Source organism: Anolis carolinensis, unplaced genomic scaffold (genome assembly GCF_035594765.1).
Source record: "Anolis carolinensis isolate JA03-04 unplaced genomic scaffold, rAnoCar3.1.pri scaffold_11, whole genome shotgun sequence".
Taxonomy (NCBI): Eukaryota; Metazoa; Chordata; class Lepidosauria; order Squamata; family Dactyloidae; genus Anolis; species Anolis carolinensis.
In genome coordinates, this window is record NW_026943822.1 from 6,006,806 (window position 1) to 6,025,605 (window position 18,800).

General features: G+C 44.3%; 2 protein-coding genes across 3 annotated transcripts in view; one reads left to right on the forward strand and one right to left on the reverse strand.

The window, feature by feature from the left end:
* The window catches only part of acan (aggrecan), a 116,408-nt gene extending 108,938 nt beyond the window's left edge, over positions 1-7,470 (forward strand). For both annotated transcript variants that reach the window (XM_062963026.1, XM_062963027.1), the window contains one exon: positions 1,950-7,470. In XM_062963026.1, the coding sequence (XP_062819096.1) occupies positions 1,950-2,038 (89 nt within the window). In that variant the 3' untranslated portion in view covers positions 2,039-7,470. The remainder of the gene's footprint in view (positions 1-1,949) is intronic.
* Positions 7,471-13,636: 6,166 nt separating this feature from the next.
* hapln3 (hyaluronan and proteoglycan link protein 3) overlaps positions 13,637-18,800 on the reverse strand; it is a 30,647-nt gene continuing 25,483 nt past the window's right edge. The window contains exon 5 of the mRNA XM_062963034.1: positions 13,637-17,821. Within this exon, the coding sequence (XP_062819104.1) occupies positions 17,541-17,821 (281 nt within the window). The 3' untranslated portion in view covers positions 13,637-17,540. The remainder of the gene's footprint in view (positions 17,822-18,800) is intronic.

An 18,800-nucleotide genomic window follows, 5' to 3' on the forward strand; every position in this document is an offset into this window, starting at 1 on the left:
TCCCTGGATCTAGACGCTATTCCCCTATTGATGCAGGACAGAATCCCGTTGGCTTTTTTAGCTGCCGCATCACATTGTTGGCTCATGTCTAACTTGTTGTCCACGAGGACTCCAAGGTCTTTTTCGCACACACTGCTGTCTAGCCAGGCGTCCCCCATTCTGTATCTTTGATTTCCATTTTTTCTGCCGAAGTGAAGTCTCTTGCATTTGTCCCTGTTGAACTTCATTTTGTTAGTTTCGGCCCATCTCTCTAGTCTGTCAAGATCGTTTTGAATTCTGCTCCTGTCTTCTGGAGTGTTAGCTATCCCTCCCAGTTTTGTGTCGTCTGCAAACTTGATGATTGTGCCTTCTAACCCTTCGTCTAAGTCGTTAATAAAGATGTTGAACAGAACCGGGCCCAGGACGGAGCCCTGCGGCACTCCACTTGTCACTTCTTTCCATGATGAAGACGACGCATTGGTGAGCACCCTTTGGGTTCGTTCGCTTAGCCAATTACAGATCCACCTAACCGTAGTTTTGTCTAGCCCACATTTGACTAGTTTGTTTGCCAGAAGGTCGTGGGGGACTTTGTCGAAGGCCTTACTGAAATCCAGGTACGCTACATCCACAGCATTCCCTGTATCGACCCAACTCGTAACTCTATTGAAAAAAGAGATCAGATTAGTCTGGCATGACTTGTTTTTGGTAAATCCGTGTTGACTATTAGCAATGACCGCATCTCTTTCTAAGTGTTTGCAGACCACTTCCTTAATGATCTTTTCCAGAATCTTGCCTGGTATTGATGTGAGGCTGACCGGAAGGTAATTGTTTGGGTCGTTCTTTTTTCCCTTCTTGAAGATAGGGACCACATTCGCCCTCCTCCAATCTGCTGGGACTTCTCCCGTTCTCCAAGAACTCTCGAAGATAATTGCTAGTGGTTCTGAAATAACTTCCGCTAATTCCTTCAGTACTCTTGGGTGTAGCCGATCTGGCCCTGGGGACTTGAATTCGTTTAGAGCGGCCAGGTGTTCCTGGACAACTTGTTTCCCTATTTGGGGTTGGATTTCCCCCAATCCTTCGTCCATTCCGTGTTGCTGAGGTTGAAGATGGCTTTCTTTTTGTGAGAAGACCGAGGCAAAGAAGGCATTGAGCAGTTCTGCCTTTTCCCTGTTCCCTGTCGCCATCACCCCATCTTCTCCTTGCAGAGGCCCTATCGCCTCCTTTTTCTTCCTTTTTCTACCAACGTAAGCAAAAAAGCCTTTTTTGTTGTTTTTAATGTCCCTGGCAAGCCTGAGCTCATTTTGCGCTTTGGCCTTGCGAACCTTTTCCCTACAGGTGTTGGCTATACTTTTGAATTCTTCTTTGGTGATTTCTCCCCTTTTCCACTTCTTGTGCATGTCACTTTTGAGTTTTAGCTCAGTTAGAAGTTCTTTGGACATCCATTCTGGCTTCTTTGCACTTGTCTTATTTTTCTTCTTTGTTGGCTACTTGGAAGAAAGCATTTCTGGTGGCCGAAAGCCATAGGCAAGCTGATACTGGATGTCATGGTTCATCATGGTGGCCATATCTCAGCCGTTATGGGAAAGCGCACATTTACTCCCCTACCTCAGACCCCCACCCCCTGCTCTCTTTACCTTTAAAAGGGGAGATAGAACTCGGGGTGGAACAAGACATACATACATACATACAAAATGCCCTGGAAAAGAAAACCTAGCTGATTCCTCAGATCCCAGAGAGTCAGAGGTGAGAGAAAGCGCAATTGTGCGGTGGCAAGCGGGCTGGCGCCATGGCATGCTCAACACCGCCGGCCGGCCGGCTGGAGAAACAGCATGCTGTTGCCTCCGCAGTGTTTTTCCAGAGAGGTGGGAGGAGAGAGGCCCTTGGTCAAGCCAGCTCAGGACAAGCAAGGCCTGTGTCTCCTCCAAGCCCTGGGTAACAAGGTGCCTTTTCTTCTCCTTCCCCTTCCACAGCCTCCACCTATAAACGCAGACTACACAAGCGAAGCCCACGGACTCGATCAAGGACCAATGGCGGAATGGCACAGAGCACCACCCATTAAAGGAAGGAGAGCAAGAGATAAGAAAGAGAGAACGAGAGAATGAGAGAGAGAGAGAGAGAGAGACAGAGAGAGAGATTTTATGGAACAGTTATATTCACAGACGCTTGTTGCTTTTTGTTGTTGTTATATAAGGAAAAATATATTAAAGAAACAAATCCACCTTGTGTATATGTAAAAAAAACAAAGCAAAAAAGAGGGAAGGGGGAAAAAAGACAGCAAAGCAAAAGTCATTGGGATGCCAGCATTTTATGTGATTTTCTACTAAGTGCCTGAATCCAAATATCTTTGTGCCTTGGGAGGGGAGGGGATGGGGAGGGGGAGGGCCACAGGAGGGCGAGGGTTAAGTTAAATAATAAAAGCAGAGTGTTATTTTTGGGCGTTGTGGGGGTGGAAGGGAGTGACCTGATATTATTCATAAGCAATGTAATTATTTAATTCCCAGGGTGGACAAGACTCTTCTCCTTCTTCCTCTTCTTTTCCATAGAGTGGTTTCCCCTCTCTCCTTCTTTCCAGAGAAGCAAGGCATACCGGGAATTCAAGAGCAGGGCACCTGGGGAGGAGTGGCATGTGTAATACAGAAGTGTTTAGAGCAGTGGTTCCCAACCTGTGGGTCCCCAGATCAATCACGTTTTATTGATTAGCCCATCGGCCGTATCAAAACATTTAACACATAGACATACATACATCATACAACCAGCAGTACAAAAGAAGTTAAAATAAACAAACTGTTAACAATATGTGTTGTCGAAGGCGTTCATGGCCGGGATCACAGGGTTGTTGTATGTTTTTCGGGCTGTATGGCCATGTTCCAGAAGCATTCTCTCCTGACGTTTCGCCCACATCTATGGCAGGCATCCTCAGAGGTTGTGAGGTATTTGGAGAAACTCAGCAAGGAAGGTTTATATATATCTTTGGAAAGTCCAAGGTGAGGGAAGAACTCTTGTCAGATGGAGGCCAGTGTGAATGTTGCAGTTAATCACCCTATTTTGCATTGAATGGCTTCATCTACTGGTTCTTCCCTCACCCTGGACTTTCCACAGATATACAGTAGAGTCTCACTTATCCAACATAAACAGGCTAGCAGAACATTGGATAAGCGAATATTTATTTATTTATTTATTTATTTCCAACATTTATATCCCGCCCTCCTCACCCGAAGGGACTCAGGGCGGCGTACAAAATTGGCAACAATTCAATGCCTACACATAATTAAAACAGCAATAAAAATCCAATAAAACAATTAAAACAATATAAAGATATAAAACATATGATTAAAATCCATTCTTCCAAAATCCTCGTGCTGTAGCCGTAAATCAGTCCGGGTCGTCTTTATCATTTAATCTTCGAAAGCCTGGGCACATAGCCATGTTTTCAGGGCTTTTCTAAAACTCAAAAGGGTTGGGGCTTGCCGTATTTCTCTGAGGAGGGTGTTCCACAGCCGGGATATGTTGGATAATGAGATTAAGAAAAAACCTATTAAACATCAAATTAGGTTATGATTTTACAAATTAAGCACCAAAACATCATGATATACAACAAATTTGACAGAAAAAGTAGTTCAGTACTCGGTAATGCTATGTAGTAATTACTGTATTTACGAATTTAGCACCAAAATATCATGATGTATTGAAAACATTGACTACAAAAATGTGGTGGATAATCCAGAACGTTGGATAAGTGAGTGTTGGATAAGTGAGACTCTACTGTATATAAACCTTCCTTGCTGAGTTCCTCCATACCTCACAACCTCTGAGGATGCCTGCCATAGATGCGGGCCAAACGTCAGGAGAGAATGCTTCTGGAACATGGCCATACAGCCCGAAAAACATACAACAACCCTGTTAGCAAGATCCCATTCAGGTCACATATTTGCATCACCTCTACAGTTTACCCCAATCGACTCCACATATGCAATTCTCAGCCGTGTTGCCTTGAATAGGAAAAGGGCCATTTTGGGTGTTATTTTAGGATTCTTGGGTCCCCAGATGTTTTGGCCTTCAACTCCCAGAAATCCTAACATCCGGTAAACTGGCTGGGATTTCTAGGAGTTGTAGAACATCTGGAGACGCCCAGGTTGAGAACCGCTGGTTTAGAGGGAAAGTGGTAGAACCTAAGCCAAGTTGTTTCAGTGGGTGGCACGTCCACTCTCCCCACGAGGTGGGACAAACAGAGCTTTGCTTTTTTTAAATCTGTCTAATTCCTTTGAATAAATGCAAAATGCAAAGGAATGTGTGGAGGCCGAAATGAACGAGGACATGAGCCCAGCCAAAGTGGCAAGTCGATAAGACGGAAAAGCCGAGCTAAAGGTGCCACCTTTTTTGTCTATCTATCCCCTCCTTTTTTTGCCCCCTCGACAACCACCACAACCACCATTTTGGAGAGGTGGAAGGGTCTTTTAAGATACAGTAGAGTCTCACTTATCCAAGCTAAATGGGCCAGCAGAAGCTTGGATAAGCGAATATCTTGGATAATCAGGCGGGATTAAGGAAAAGCCTATTAAACATCAAATTAGGTTATGATTTTACAAATTAATCACCAATACATCATGCTTTACAACAAATTTGACAGAAATAGTAGTTCAATACGCAGTAGTGTTATGTTGTAATTACTGTATTTATGAATTTAGCACCAAAATATCACGATATATTGAAAACATTGACTACAAAAATGGCTTGGATCATCCAGAAACTTGGATAAGCGAGGCTTGGATAAGTGAGCCTCTACTGTATATGAAGACATGGGCAAGAAATTGACCCATGGCGTGAGAAGGAATACTCTGATGTAAGCACATCAGCTTCCCAAATAGTTTGGAATTGCTCTCATGGAGAGCCAACCCAGAAGCCCTTAAATGCAACACACCAGAAGAATTCAGAAATCTATATAACCATGACAGTACAGTGCTTGGAAAGCTTATTTTAACAAGTAATGTTAGTTCAAATCATTAATATCCACGAGTGGGAGCAATGCTCCTTCGTGTGCAATTCATAGCATTGCATTTGAATGCCTCATGAGTATGCAATCTGCACAATGCACATTGATGCATATTGGGCACTGATGCACATTCCACAATGTGGGCATTTTGCTGGTTGTGCTGTGTAATACACCTGCAACAGCACTCTACCGGATATGGCCATTACGCAACTGTTTAATTCCAATTGTTGGAGGCCTGAGGCCATTTATGAAGACCAAACAGGATTTCATGAAATATTATTAAAGTGAGTAAGGTAAAGGTAAAAGTTTCCCCTGACGTTAAGTCCAGTCATGTCTGACTCTGGGGGTTGGTGCTCATCTCCATTTCTAAGCCGAAGAGCCGGCGTTGTCTGTAGACACCTCCAAGGTCATGTGGCCGGCATGACTTCATGAAGCGCCATTACCTTCCCGCCGGAGCGGTACCTATTGATCTACTCACATTGGGATGTTTTCAAACTGCTAGGTTGGCAGAAGCTGGAGCTAACAGCGGCCACTCACGCCGCTCCCGGGATTTGAACCTGGGACCTTTCAGTCCGCAAGTTCATCAGCTCAGTGCTTTAACACATTTCGCCAGCTGGGGCTCCTTATTAAAGTGAGTGCTTTCTAGTTATTAAAATGATAGGAGCCCCCAGTGACGCAGTGGGTTAAACCCTGCTCTACTCAGGCGGGAAGGTAACGGCCCGGGCTGTGGCGCAGGCTGGTGAGCAGCCGGCTGCAGCCAGCTGCAACAAATCACTATGACCAAGAGGTCATGAGTTCGAGGCCAGCTTGGAGCCTGCGTTTGTCTTTGTCTTTGTCCTATGTTAAGGCATTGAATGCTTGCCTTATATGTGTAATGTGATCCGCCCTGAGTCTCCTTCAGGGTGAGAAGAGCAGAATATAAATACTAGGCTTGTCCGATCGATGAAAAAAATGTTTCAATTTTCGTTTCTAAAGTAGGGGGCGCTGGCGCTTCGATATAGAAAGTATTTCCGATTTTTTTCACCCAAAATTTCGGATATTTCCGAAAATTCGTAATGATTCTAAATGTTTCTAAAATGGGGCGCGCATGCGCAATCGCTACACACTGGGCTTGTATGGCAATCTTCCATGTGGACGCAGAGGACGTTAGCCCCCACCTTTGCGTCCATCGTGGAAGCTTCTGATTGGCTGGGGAGCGGCAGCCATGTTAGGCTGTGCTAAGCTCCCATTCAAGGTAGGTTGCAGAAACAAAAAATTTTTAAAAAAATATTTTTTAAAATATATTTAAATTTTTTTTTTGGGGGGGGGGGGAATTTACGAAACATTAAGAGACAATTAGAGAATGAGCCAACAATGGTTCGAATTACATTGCTGGTTGCGCTGTGAGACAATGTCTCGGAATGCATATCAAAAAGCGAGAACAATCCGAAATAATTCCGATATACGATTCAAAACGATTTTTTGGACATGTCTAATAAATACTGTAAATAAATAAATAAATAAATAAATAAAATAACGGCGCTCTATGCAGTCATGTCAGTGGCCACATGACCTTGGAGGTGTCTACGGACAATGCCGGCTCTTCGACTTAGAAATGGAGATGAGCGCCAACCCCCAGAATCAGACACGACTGGACTTAACGTCAGGGGAAACCTTTACCTTTACCTTACCCATCTCCAAGGTATAAGCAAATGCAGACAGACCCTGAAATCCAAAACAGATGATACTCAACCTGTATGCCATTTCCCAGGAAGAAGTCCCACTGCTCCCAGTGCGGTTTCCTTCCCGGTAGATCAACATCAGAAGCTAGCATCAACCATAAAAGGGCTGCTCCATCTTGAATTCTTGTGGCTGAAGCATTGGTTCCGGCACCGTTGGCTTGTTCCTTTGGCTGTGTTTCTCTTCCATTTCCCAGCACTGTGGGCCTGTTCCATCCGGTATTTTCTTCCCTGCAGGCATCTTAAAGATGTGAATGGGGAACAAGGGCTGTTTCCTTTCCCTGTCCCACCGGACACATGGAGAGACCGCTCCCATCCCGAGACGGCACTTGCGCTCTCTCTCTCGCTCTCTCAAAGGGGGACCGTGCAGGACACCCAGGTTCCCTGCACCTATTTATGTATATTTTTAAATATATTGATAATTATTGCAAACAGAGAACAAAAAATGACAATTTTTACAATAATTTAAATGGACTCGCCAACATCTCTGGGATGCTGGAAGGGGCCTGTCTTCTGGCATGTGTTCTGTCTCACTTGGGGAAAGGGAACGAGCCGCGGGATGGAAAAACGGGCCTGGCTTTTCTGTTTAGAGAAAGAAGAAATAGTTCCCTAACCAGAGCTCTTGTTCTTTCCTTTTTTCTGTTTTTTTTCCTTCTTCTTCCTTTTTCTTCTTTTTTGTAACTCTTGTGCATTAAATGCAAGAACTCAAAACGAAAACAACCGTGCCAGCTGTTGTTGTCAGCGCTGTTGTGAACTTTGTAAAATAAAACTTGTTGTATTTTATCCGTGTTTAGGGTGCAGGTTGCATGCTGTGTGTGTGTGTATGTGCAGGCCTGTAGCGAGGGGGTGGTTTTAGGGGTTCAAACTCCCCCCCCCCGAAATTTTTCAAGTTATAAAAAAAATCTGGTTTAGTCATGAATTTTAACTGGTTAACCAAATCCCCATGCTAAGTCTATGAGATGCAAAACATTAAGAGTCCCTCCAGGCACTATCTCAAGCAGATATTGACAGGTTTGTAGCGGGGAGGGGTGTGTGCTAGGGGTTCAAACCCCCCCCCCCCCAAATTTTCAAAACCCCTCCCGAATTTTTTTTCTGGCTATGGCCCTGTGTGTGTGTGTGTGTGTGTGTAGTGTGGGCCACACGCATGCCATGATGAATGCAGGGCACATGCACTGAGGTCATGTTCAGCAGTCCCAAAAAAGAACAAACATGATCCATCAAATGGGAAGTGGAATAACGCAAGGGAAGGGGGAGAAAATAGTATGTCATGCAAACATGCATGAGAATCATGCCTCCCCCCCCCCCCCCAGATCTTGTGTCATTTTTGTGGACACCGGCCTCCAAAATCCTCCAGTTCTTGGGGGATTCTGGGAACTCTAGACCTAAAAGTAATACCTGCGAACTCTGCCTTGTGCTGTGAATTGGTCCATTTACGAGGGTTGAATGAAAAGTAATGCCTCCACCTTCGTTACTAAGGTTTGGATGGGAATATTTTAATAAATCAAATGCAGAAATAATCCTTAGAATGTGCTCTTTAACTACCACTATTCGCTTTTCCACATAATCACCAGACAATTGGATACATTTCTGCCAACGAGGAACAAGTTTTCTGAAGCCGTCACTGAAGAACTCTTTGTTTGTCACACAAGTCAGATGTTCCCACCCCAACTCACCCAACGACACATAGTACTCATACCAACACAATCCCCATAAACAGCTTGCATTCTCTGATGAATCTCCTTTGGGGTGACACCTTCTGCTGTCAAGAATTCAATGCCTGCACGTTGCTTAAGTCACATTGACTGACCATCTGCGCAGGGTTCCATACTTCGCACTTTAACAACACAACCGTTCAATGCTAAGGCTTCCCTCCAAATGGAACTGTAGAGGAGAGTCTACTGAACAAGCCAGGACCTGCCGCAGACCAGGACTGCCATCTGTTGAGGAGTTACGAAGGTGGAGGCATTACTTTTCATTCAACCCTCGTAGCTTGGTATTGTCAAGTGACTGGTAATGGGCACTAAATCTGGAGAGGTTGAATGCTCTGCCCCTAAAGTATGGTTCCTTTATGTCTGCATGGGACTGAGACACAAACATAGATGGCTGTTCATCATAAGCCAGCCCTTGATAGAGCAGTGTGTTAAACCTTTGCGCCGGCAGGACTGATGACTTGAAGATTGGGTTGTGACCTGAAGGTTGCCAGTTCAAATCCAACCCGGGGAAAGTACGAATGAGCTCTCTCAATCAGCTCCAGCTCCCCATTCGGGGACATGAGAGAAGTCTCCCACAAGGATGGTAAAAACATCAAAACATCCAGGCAATGTTACCCTGGGCAAGATCCTTGCAGATGGCCAATTCTCTCACACCAGAAGTGACTTACAGTTTCTCAAGTCGTTCCTGACACAAAAAAATAAATCATAAGCCAGCTACTCAATGGGCCTAATACTTACATCTCCCTTTCACATTCACACTGGCCTCCAACAAACAAGAGTTCTTTCCCTACCCAGAACCTTCTATAGATATATAAACCTCCCTTGCTTAGTTTCTCCATATACCTCACAACCTCTGAGGATGCCTGCCATAGATGTGGGCAAAACGTCAGGAGAGAATACTTCTGGAACATGGCCAGACAGCCTGGAAAACACACAACAACCCGGAGGAAGAGTTGTTTAAATGCAGTCGCTGTTGCCCACTTTTGGTCTAAAACTATTTAGCTGCTTGTGATTCTTTTATTTTATCACTTTTTAAAAAACGTCTTTACTATACAATGCTTTTGACATGGAATAAATAAAGTGCAAGAATAGTTTGCACTCATCCCAGAAAGCAGAGAAGGCAGGATTTTCCCCATCTCAATAGACACAGGCAAAAGCCAACTATTTCTAACATGTATGTTCTTTATGAATAACTAGCTTGGGGACCCGGCGATGCCTGGGTTATTTGAAAAAGGCATTAGTTGTCTTTGAATATTATGTATTCTCAGTTTGCAGTGGGTGAACTACAATTCCCAGAATTGTGGGGCAATCCTCCCCAAATGCTGCCAATATTCAAAGTTGGCCATTTTGGGTCTGTGTACCACGTGTGGTCCAGATCTGTCGTTGGCTGGTCATCGCCTGGCTGCAGTGCTCTCTGGATGGGGGTGAAGTACTACAAGTCCCAGATTCCTGGGGCAATTGTCCCAAAACATCTGTCAGTATCCACAGCAAGCTATGTGGAGTCTTTGTGCCAAGTGTGGTCCAGATCCGTCGTTGGCTGGATTCAGTGGTCTTTGGATACAGGTGAACTACAACTCCCAAAATCAAGGCCCATTCCCACAAACCCTTGCAGTATGTTCAGTTGGTCATGAGGCTTCTCTGTGCGAAGTTTGGTCCCACATGATGAGGCAGTGTGCCAAGTTTGGTCCAGATCCGAAGTCAGCTGAGTTCAGTGCTGTCTGTTTAAGGGTGAACTACAACTCTCAGAGGAAGAAGTGAGTGAAGCTACTTGGTCCATTCTGCCCCAGGACAGAAAGGGGTTCATGGGGGTTCTGTGGGTCAAATTTGGTCCAGTTCCGTCACTGCTAGGCATTGCAGGGCCTGTGGGAGTCGTAGCGATTGAAAGTACAACAAATCCCATCACCCATGGGCCATCGTCCCGCCAACAGCACCAGGCCGTAAAGTGTGTCATGGGGGTTAAGCGTGCCAAGTTTGGTCCATGTCAGTGATTCCTGGCGGTCACAGTGGCCTGTGAAAGTGGAGGCCAATCAGAAAGCTGCCACATACACACATACATACATACATACATACATACATACATACATACACCGCCCGCTGCATACAAACATTGACTTTTATTATATAGATAGATAGATATGGATATGGATGTTAGCCATCTTAAGCATGCTCTGATGCTGCTTGGCCACAGGGGTCCTGCTTTTCATCAGTCTGATTTTGGAGGGCATGCAACAACTCTTGAACATTTATTCCATATGAAGGGGTTTTAATTTTGTTTCAGTATTTAAGGAGGGCAGACCTTGATAGGTTCTGCAAATATAAGCAGTAGCGAGCACAGGCCTTTGGTGACACCTCCATGAATGTGGCTCATTCAAGGCTGCTTCCAGCGGGCCGGCAGCCTCTCCCCAACCCTCCCGCCTCCATCCCACCCTCTCTATCCGCCCCATTCTCCACCCCCAGCACTTTGATGCCTCTCATGTTTGAATACTTCCTTTCTGTTCTGCGCCTCAATGATGCCCGGCATTAACCTGGGTTCGCCTCCCTCCGACACACCTTTCAATGCCATCCCTGTTTGTCAAATCTTTCCAGGACGACAACCTTTGGGCTTCCTGTTCCATCAGCTTCCAAAACCAAATGAAATGTTTCAGGCTGGTGTTGAAATGATTCAGCTTCTCTGACTCAAGGGGATAGAAAAGTGTGATTTGTTAGCCGGTTTCCTTCATGGTTTCCCAAAATAGGAAAGTATCCACACAAGGCCTTGGCTTACTATGGATAGAAAAGGAAAACTTGAAAATAAAGAGAGGCACATACAATGAACTAAGGCTGGATCTGGACTGCTGTCCTGTTTTGTCCTTCAAGAACAGCCTTAAAACATTGTGGTAAGTAAATGAAAACTGCTTTACTTCAGCAAAACATAAAGAACAGCACACTCAGTGGAATAATGCAAAAGGAAGCAAGGAAGTCTTAGGGCAAACACAGTTCTTAGTCTCTGTTAAATTCCCAAATCAAACAGCAATAAATCCTTAGGAGCAATTTCCCAGATGCACACTTGAAGCAGGCACAAGGGGAGCGAAGGCTTAGGCATTAGAGTCAGTTTGTTACCAGCAAGAGCTGGCTGCACCTGCTTCTGCTTTATAGCCCTGAGTCCCCTCGCAGCTGCCAGGGCAGTTCCTAATTATTCAGCTGCATTTCTGGCAGCTATTCTAGCTGAATGACGTCTCTGCTCTGTTTCCTTTTGCCTCTCTTAAAATGTGGGTACTTGCAAAATCTCCTCCTCAGATTCCAACTGCCCCTCTGATTCATGAACACTTTCCTGCTCCCCTTCCTCTTCTGGAGAAGAGAAATCCCTAACAACTGCCATATCATGCAATTTCAGAATGCGGATTTATTGCATTGAACAAAGGGGTTTATGCTGCCATATAATCTAGTGAAGGTAAAGGTTTTCCCCTGACATTAAGTCTAGTCGAGTCCAGCTCTGAGGGTTGGTGCTCATCCCCATTTCTAAGCTGAAGAGCCGGCGTTGTCTGTAGACGCCTCCTGGGTCATGTGGCCGGCATGACCACATGGAGCACCAACATTACCTTCTTATTGGAGCAGTACCTATTGATCTACACACATTTGCATGTTTTGAACTGCTAGTTGGCAGAAGCTGAGGCTAACAGCGGGAGCTCACCCCGTCCCACGGATTCAAACCACCGATCTTCTGGTCAGCAAGTTCTGCAGCTTAGCCGTTTAACCCACCACGCCACCGTAGCCCCATATAATCGAGTACAATGTGATTAATTTGCATTCTGAAACTGCATTATATGGCAGTGTAGATCTAGCCTGATATGTACAGAAGGCATGTGCCTTGAATAAGATGGCAGTCAATATTTTATGGCTGAAAGCAAACAACAGCTTATTGTGAGTTGAAGAACACACAACAAGAAAAACTGCACTCAGGACTGATGCAGCCACTTCCTTCTTATGCTGCAGCAGCCACAGTATGAATAATCTCTTTCAGGGCTACTTGTGTGTGTCCGCGCATGAGTGCTTGAAAATTAAGGTATTGGAGTGTCTATTTTTTTTTCACTTCTTGGAATAATAAAAGGCAGCCTCTTTAATTAGTTTGCTTAGATCCAACAGAAAACAAATATAATAATAATAATAATAATAATAATAATAATAATAATAATAATAATATTCTGCCCTGGCAGAATATGTAAACAAAGTGAAGAACCTGCTTTGATTGAAGTCAAAAATTAGAAACTCCTCAAAGCACAGCAGACAAAAAACCAGTACAAGAAAACCGCACTACAAACTAGAGCTGACAGCTGGCACAACAAAACACTGCATGGAAAGTTCCTTGACAAAATTGAAGGAAAAGCTGATAAGGAGAAGACCTGGCTCTGGCTCACGAATGGGACCCTGAAGAAGGAGACAGAAGGCCTGATCCTTGCAGCCTAGGAGCAAGACATCAGGACAAATGTGATTAAGGCCAAGATCGAAAAATCAGCTGATGACCCAAAATGCAGACTGTGCAAGGAAACCGACGAAACCATTGATCACATCCTCAGCTGCTGTAAGAAAATCACACAGACAGACTACAAACAGAGGCACAACTATGTGGCCCAAATGATTCATTGGAACTTATGCCTCAAGTACCACCTCCCAGCAGCAAAGAACTGGTGGGATCACAAACCTGCAAAAGTATTGGAAAATGAGCACGCAAAGATACTGTGGGACTTCCGAATCCAGACTGACAAAGTTCTGGAACACAACACACCAGACATCACAGTTGTGGAAAACAAAAAGGTTTGGATCATTGATGTTGCCATCCCAGATGACAGTTGCATTGACGAAAAACAGCAGGAAAAACTCAGCCGCTATCAGGACCTCAAGATTGAACTTCAAAGACTCTGGTAGAAACCAGTGCAGGTGGTCCCAGTGGTGATCGGCACACTGGGTGCCGTGCCAAAAGATCTCAGCCGGCATTTGGAAACAATAGACGTTGACAAAATTACTATCTGCCAACTGCAAAAGGCCACCCTACTGGGATCTGCGCGCATCATCCGAAAATACATCACACAGTCCTAGACACTTGGGAAGTGTTCGACTTGTGATTTTGTGATATGAAATCCAGCATGTCTATCTTGTTTGCTGTGTCATACAATAAAATAATAATAATAATAATAATAATAATAATAATATTTTTATTTTTATACCCCACCCCATCTCCCCAAGGTGACTCGAACAAAGCATTCATGGATACTTTAAGTCATTTTTAATTCTCTTTTTTTCAAAAAATAATAATACAGATTTAACATGGAAACCAAATGGAATAGAATTCTGAATCAAGAGAGTATAAACATGGCATGGATCATGGACAGACAGGTGTGTCCCTCCCTAACCGACAACAGAATGCCACATTGATAAGCAGATATGCACCAGTCTTGTCCAAACACTTATAGTTACCTGACCTTAAAAACAAAGACTGAGGCCCTGCTCCATGGGCTATGATGATAAAGTATGATGACTTTTCAATGGTAAAGCAACGGATATGGGAAATGAATATATGAGAAAAGGGTGCCCACAGGCAGCAGACCACCGTGAACAGTCAAGACATTCCTCTAGCTAAATACATGATATTCCAGTGCCCTCCATTCTGGATAACCAGAATCCCGTGGCTGTATTGGGAACCATTGCCCCTGCCCTTGTATTCTAATTGCGCATTGGCAAGCTGTTCTACAAAGTGCCACACTGCTAAGTCTTGTGACTCCTTCACAACAACAGCCTCCATGGCCTTGCTAGAGCAATTCTCCTTTCCCGAAACATGACTGTCACGTAGTCAATCGCATGTTGGTATACAATGTTGTACAATCCCCATAGGATGCTAGCCATTGTTTCAAAATAAAACTACAGTAGAGTCTCACTTATCCAACATAAACGGGCCAGCAGAACATTGGACAAGCGGAAATAGAATAATAGAGTTGGGAGAGACCTCATGGGCCATCCAGTCCAACCCCTTTCTGCCAAGAAGCAGGAAATTGCATTCAAAGCACCCCCGACAGATGGCCATCCACAGCCTCTGCTTAAAAGCCTCCAAAGAAGGAGCCTCCACCACAGTACGCGGCAGAGAGTTCCACTACTGAACAGCTCTCACAGTGAGGAAGTTCTTCCTGATGTTCAGGTGGAATCTCCTTTCCTGTAGTTTGAAGCCATTGTTCCATGTCCTAATCTCCAAGGCAGCAGAAAACAAGCTTTCTCCCTCCTCCCTATGACTTCCCTTCACGTATTTGTACATGGCTATCATGTTTCCTCTCAGCCTTCTCTTCTGCAGGCTAAACATGCCTAGTTCTTTAAGCCGCTCCTCATAGGGCATGTTCTCCAGACCCTTAATCATTTTAGTCGCCCTCCTCTGGACGCTTTCCAGCTTGTCAATATCTCCCTTCAATTGTGGTGCCCAGAATTGGACACAGTGAGATTCCAGGTAAAGTGGTCTGACCAAGGCAGAATAGAGGAGGAGCAGGACTTCCCTGGATCTAGACGCTATTCCCCTATTGATGCAGGACAGAATCCCATTGGCTTTTTTAGCTGCCGCATCACATTGTTGGCTCATGTTTAACTTGTCCAGAAGGACTCCAAGGTCTTTTTCACACTTACTGCTGTCGAGCTAGGCATCGTCCCCCATTCTGTATCTTTGCATTCCATGTTTTCTGCCGAAGTGAAGTATCTTGCATTTGTCCCTGTTGAACTTCATTTTGTTAGTTTCGGCCCATCTCTCTAGTCTGTTAAGACGTTGGATAATAAAGAGGTATTAAGGAAAAGCCTATTAAATGTCAAATTACATTATGATTGGAGCCTCCGGTAGCCTAGGGGATAAAAGTGACTTGAAGGTTGGGTTGCTGACCTGAAGGCTGCCAGGTTCGAATCCCACCCGGGGAGAGCATGGATGAGCTCCCTCTATCAGCTCCAGCTCCATGCGGGGACATGAGAGAAGCCTCCCACAAGGATGGTAAAACATCAAAACATCCGGGCATCCCCTGGGCAATGTCCTTGCAGACGGCCAATTCTCTCACTCCAGAAGCAACTCCGGTTGCTCCTGACACGGAAAAAAAGCCAACATTATGATTTTACAAATTAAGCACCAAAATATCATGTTTTAAAATACAAGAAATCGCCAGAAAAAAAGCAGTTCAATATACGGTAACGTTATGTAGTAATGACTGTATTTACAAATGTAGCACCGAAACATCGCAATGTATTGAAAACATTGACTACAAAAACATTGGCTACTAAAGGGCAGACTGTGTTGGATAATACAGAATATTGTATGAGCAAAGGTTGGATAAGCGAGACTCTGCTGTCCTTAGGAATCTTGGATGGAGGAGGGAGTTCTTGAGGCACAGAGATATGACAATCAGGGTTATAAGAAGGCACTGTTTTTAGCCAGGTTTGTCTTGACCAGTATTTTTCAAAGTCTGCTCCTCCAAGTCATTTGGACTTCAGCTCCCAGAAATCCCAGCCACTTTACCAGCTGTTAGGAATTGTGGGAGCTGAAGTCCAAAACATCTGGAAGAACGCAGTTTGAGAAATCCTGGTCTTGCCAGTCTGCAGAACTGTAAAAGCAAGAAAGGCTCAACAGGGTTGTTGTATGTCTTTCGGGCTGTGTGGCCATGTTCCAGAAGTATTCTCTCCTGACGTTGGCCCACATCTATGGCAGGCATCCTCAGAGGTTGTGAGGCATGGATAGACTAGGTAAGGAAGGCAAATATATATCTGTGGAGAGTCCAGGGTGTGACAAGAGTCCTTTGTCAGCTCGAATCCAGCATTAATGTTGCAATTAATCACCCTAATTAGCATTGGAAAAGGTTTGTCTCTTGCCTGGAGGGCATCCTTTGTTCAGAGTCATTAGCCATCCCTGGGGCTCCTCTGCCCTCAGAGTGTTGCTTCCCACCTACTGTTCTGATTTTTTAGTTTTTTAATACCGGTAGCCAGATTTTGTTCATTTTCATGGTTTCCTCCTTTCTGTTGAAGTTGTCCACATGCTTATGGATTTCAATGGCTTCTCTGTGTAGTCTGACATGATAGTTGTTGGAGTGGTCCAGCATTTCTGTGTTCTCAAATAATATACTGTGTCCAAACCTTTCCAATGCTAATTAGGGTGATTAATTGCAACATTAACACTGGCTTCCAACTGACAAAGGACTCTTGTCACACCCTGGACTCTCCACAGATATATAGATACAGTAGAGTCTCACTTATCCAACATAAACGGGCCGGCAGAATGTTGAATAAGCGAATATGTTGGATAATAAGGAGGCATTAAGGAAAAGCCTATTAAACGTCAAATTAGGTTACAATTTTACAAATGAAACATCATGTTAGACAACAAATTTGGCAGAAAAAGTAGTTCAATACGCAGTAATGCTATGTAGTAATTACTGTATTTATGAATTTAGCACCAAAATATCACGATATATTGAAAACATTGACTACAAAAATGCGTTGGATAATCCAGAACGTTGGATAAGTGAGTGTTGGATAAGTGAGACTCTACTGTACTTTCCTTGCCTAGTTTATTCATGCCTCACAACCCCTGAGGATGCCTGCCATAGATGTGGGCGAAACGTCAGGAGAGAATGCTTCTGGAACATGGCCACACAGCCTGAAAGACATACAACAACCCTGTGATCCCGGCCATGAAAGCCTTCGACAACACAAAAAAGGCTCAACTTTGTTGCATTTACGGAAGGGTGAAATGTACAGTGTTAAGAACTGGGAAATACCACACCAGAGTGGGAATTCCTCGAATAAGGCATACCAACTAGCAGAATACTCCCCTTTGCAAATGCTTAGCACAACCCCATTCCAGAAGGCACAATAATTAGACCCCCATCCCCATGAAACACAGAGCTTCCTTCCAAATGGATGATGTTGACAACAAAGCCCCAATTCTGCCCCATAACAACTCACAAGACATGCCTGCTTTGCATTACAAAAACATAAAAACAAACAAGCACAGACAACCATTTAACAAGACACAGCCCACACAAGTTGGCTCTTTAAATAAACCCTTGTTGGTGGCAAGTGGCAACAACACTGTCCACTCGCGCAGGGCGCTGTCCCATTCTGCTCCTTCTTTTCTTTCTTTCCTTCCTTCCTTTAGCTCATCTTGTAACAGTAGACTCCAAATTTCCCCACTTTGGGGTGGCCAAAGCTTCGGATGCCAGGTTCTGGTGGGCCACAGTTGAGCCGTGGAGAGGCGATCGGGTAGCGCAAGCTGCCATCGGCCAACCACCCGGCATCACATTGGTCCAAGGCTAGAAACTTCCATGCCGAATAGAGCTGGCCCACCTTGGCAATCTCAGCCTTGTCATCCTGGCAGGCCTGCTTGGCCTCTTCTAAGGTGAGCTTCTGAGGGTGCGCCAGGTAATAAACCCTCCCTGTTGAGAGGACAGAGGACAATTTAGGAATATCAAAGACATCCTGAGAACATTTTGACACCAGTGCTGACTGCAAGGAGCTTCAGTTCAACGGCAGAGCATACGCTTGCCAAGGAAAAGGCTATTGGTTTAATCTTACCCTGTTTCCCTGAAAATAAGACATCCCCCTAAAATAAGACTTAGTAGAGGTTTTGCTGAATTGCTAAATATAAGGCCTCCCACAAAAGTAAGACCTAGTAAAGTTTTTCTTTGGAAGCATGCAAGATTGGTAAATGTACATACCATAGATTGTTGTACATGGAAATAAAGGTAGTAACAAGAAATAATAATAATATGATAATAACTTTATTCTTGTATTCCATCTCACAGAAGGGACTCAGGGCAGCTTACACAGGGACAAGCCCAACAACAACATAAATTTACATACGAACAGAAATTTGAAACAGTAATTTAAAAACAGTAAAAACTGTTGCAAGATTATAAATGGGTTATATAGCTGTGTGGAAGGGCCTTGAGTCTACACTGCCATATAATCCAGTTCAAATCAGATAATCTATATTTTATAGGCAGTGTGGAAGAGGCCTAAGTGAGGCCTAACTCTACCTGTCCCCTGGGCTGAGTGGGTTGCTGGAGACCAAGTGGGCAGAGCTTAGCCTTTAACTGGCAGCAAATGGATAAAAACAATTCTTCCTCTCCCTCTAATTAGGATTTTATTTTTATTTTATTTTATTTTTGTTGTATGAACGTAGAGGCATGGATGAGGGGTTGTGCTGCCAAGTTTAGTGTTTCTGGGATGTGTAGTTTTGTTGTTTTGTCCTAGGCCGAAATCTCATTACCCTTTTATATATATAGATAGATTATATTATTCCATTCTTAACTGAATGGTTCCATCCCATGGAATCCTGGGATTTGCAATTTAGGGAGGCACAACAGTGCCACTGTATCAATCCCAGGAACCATGACAGCTAAAGTGGAATAA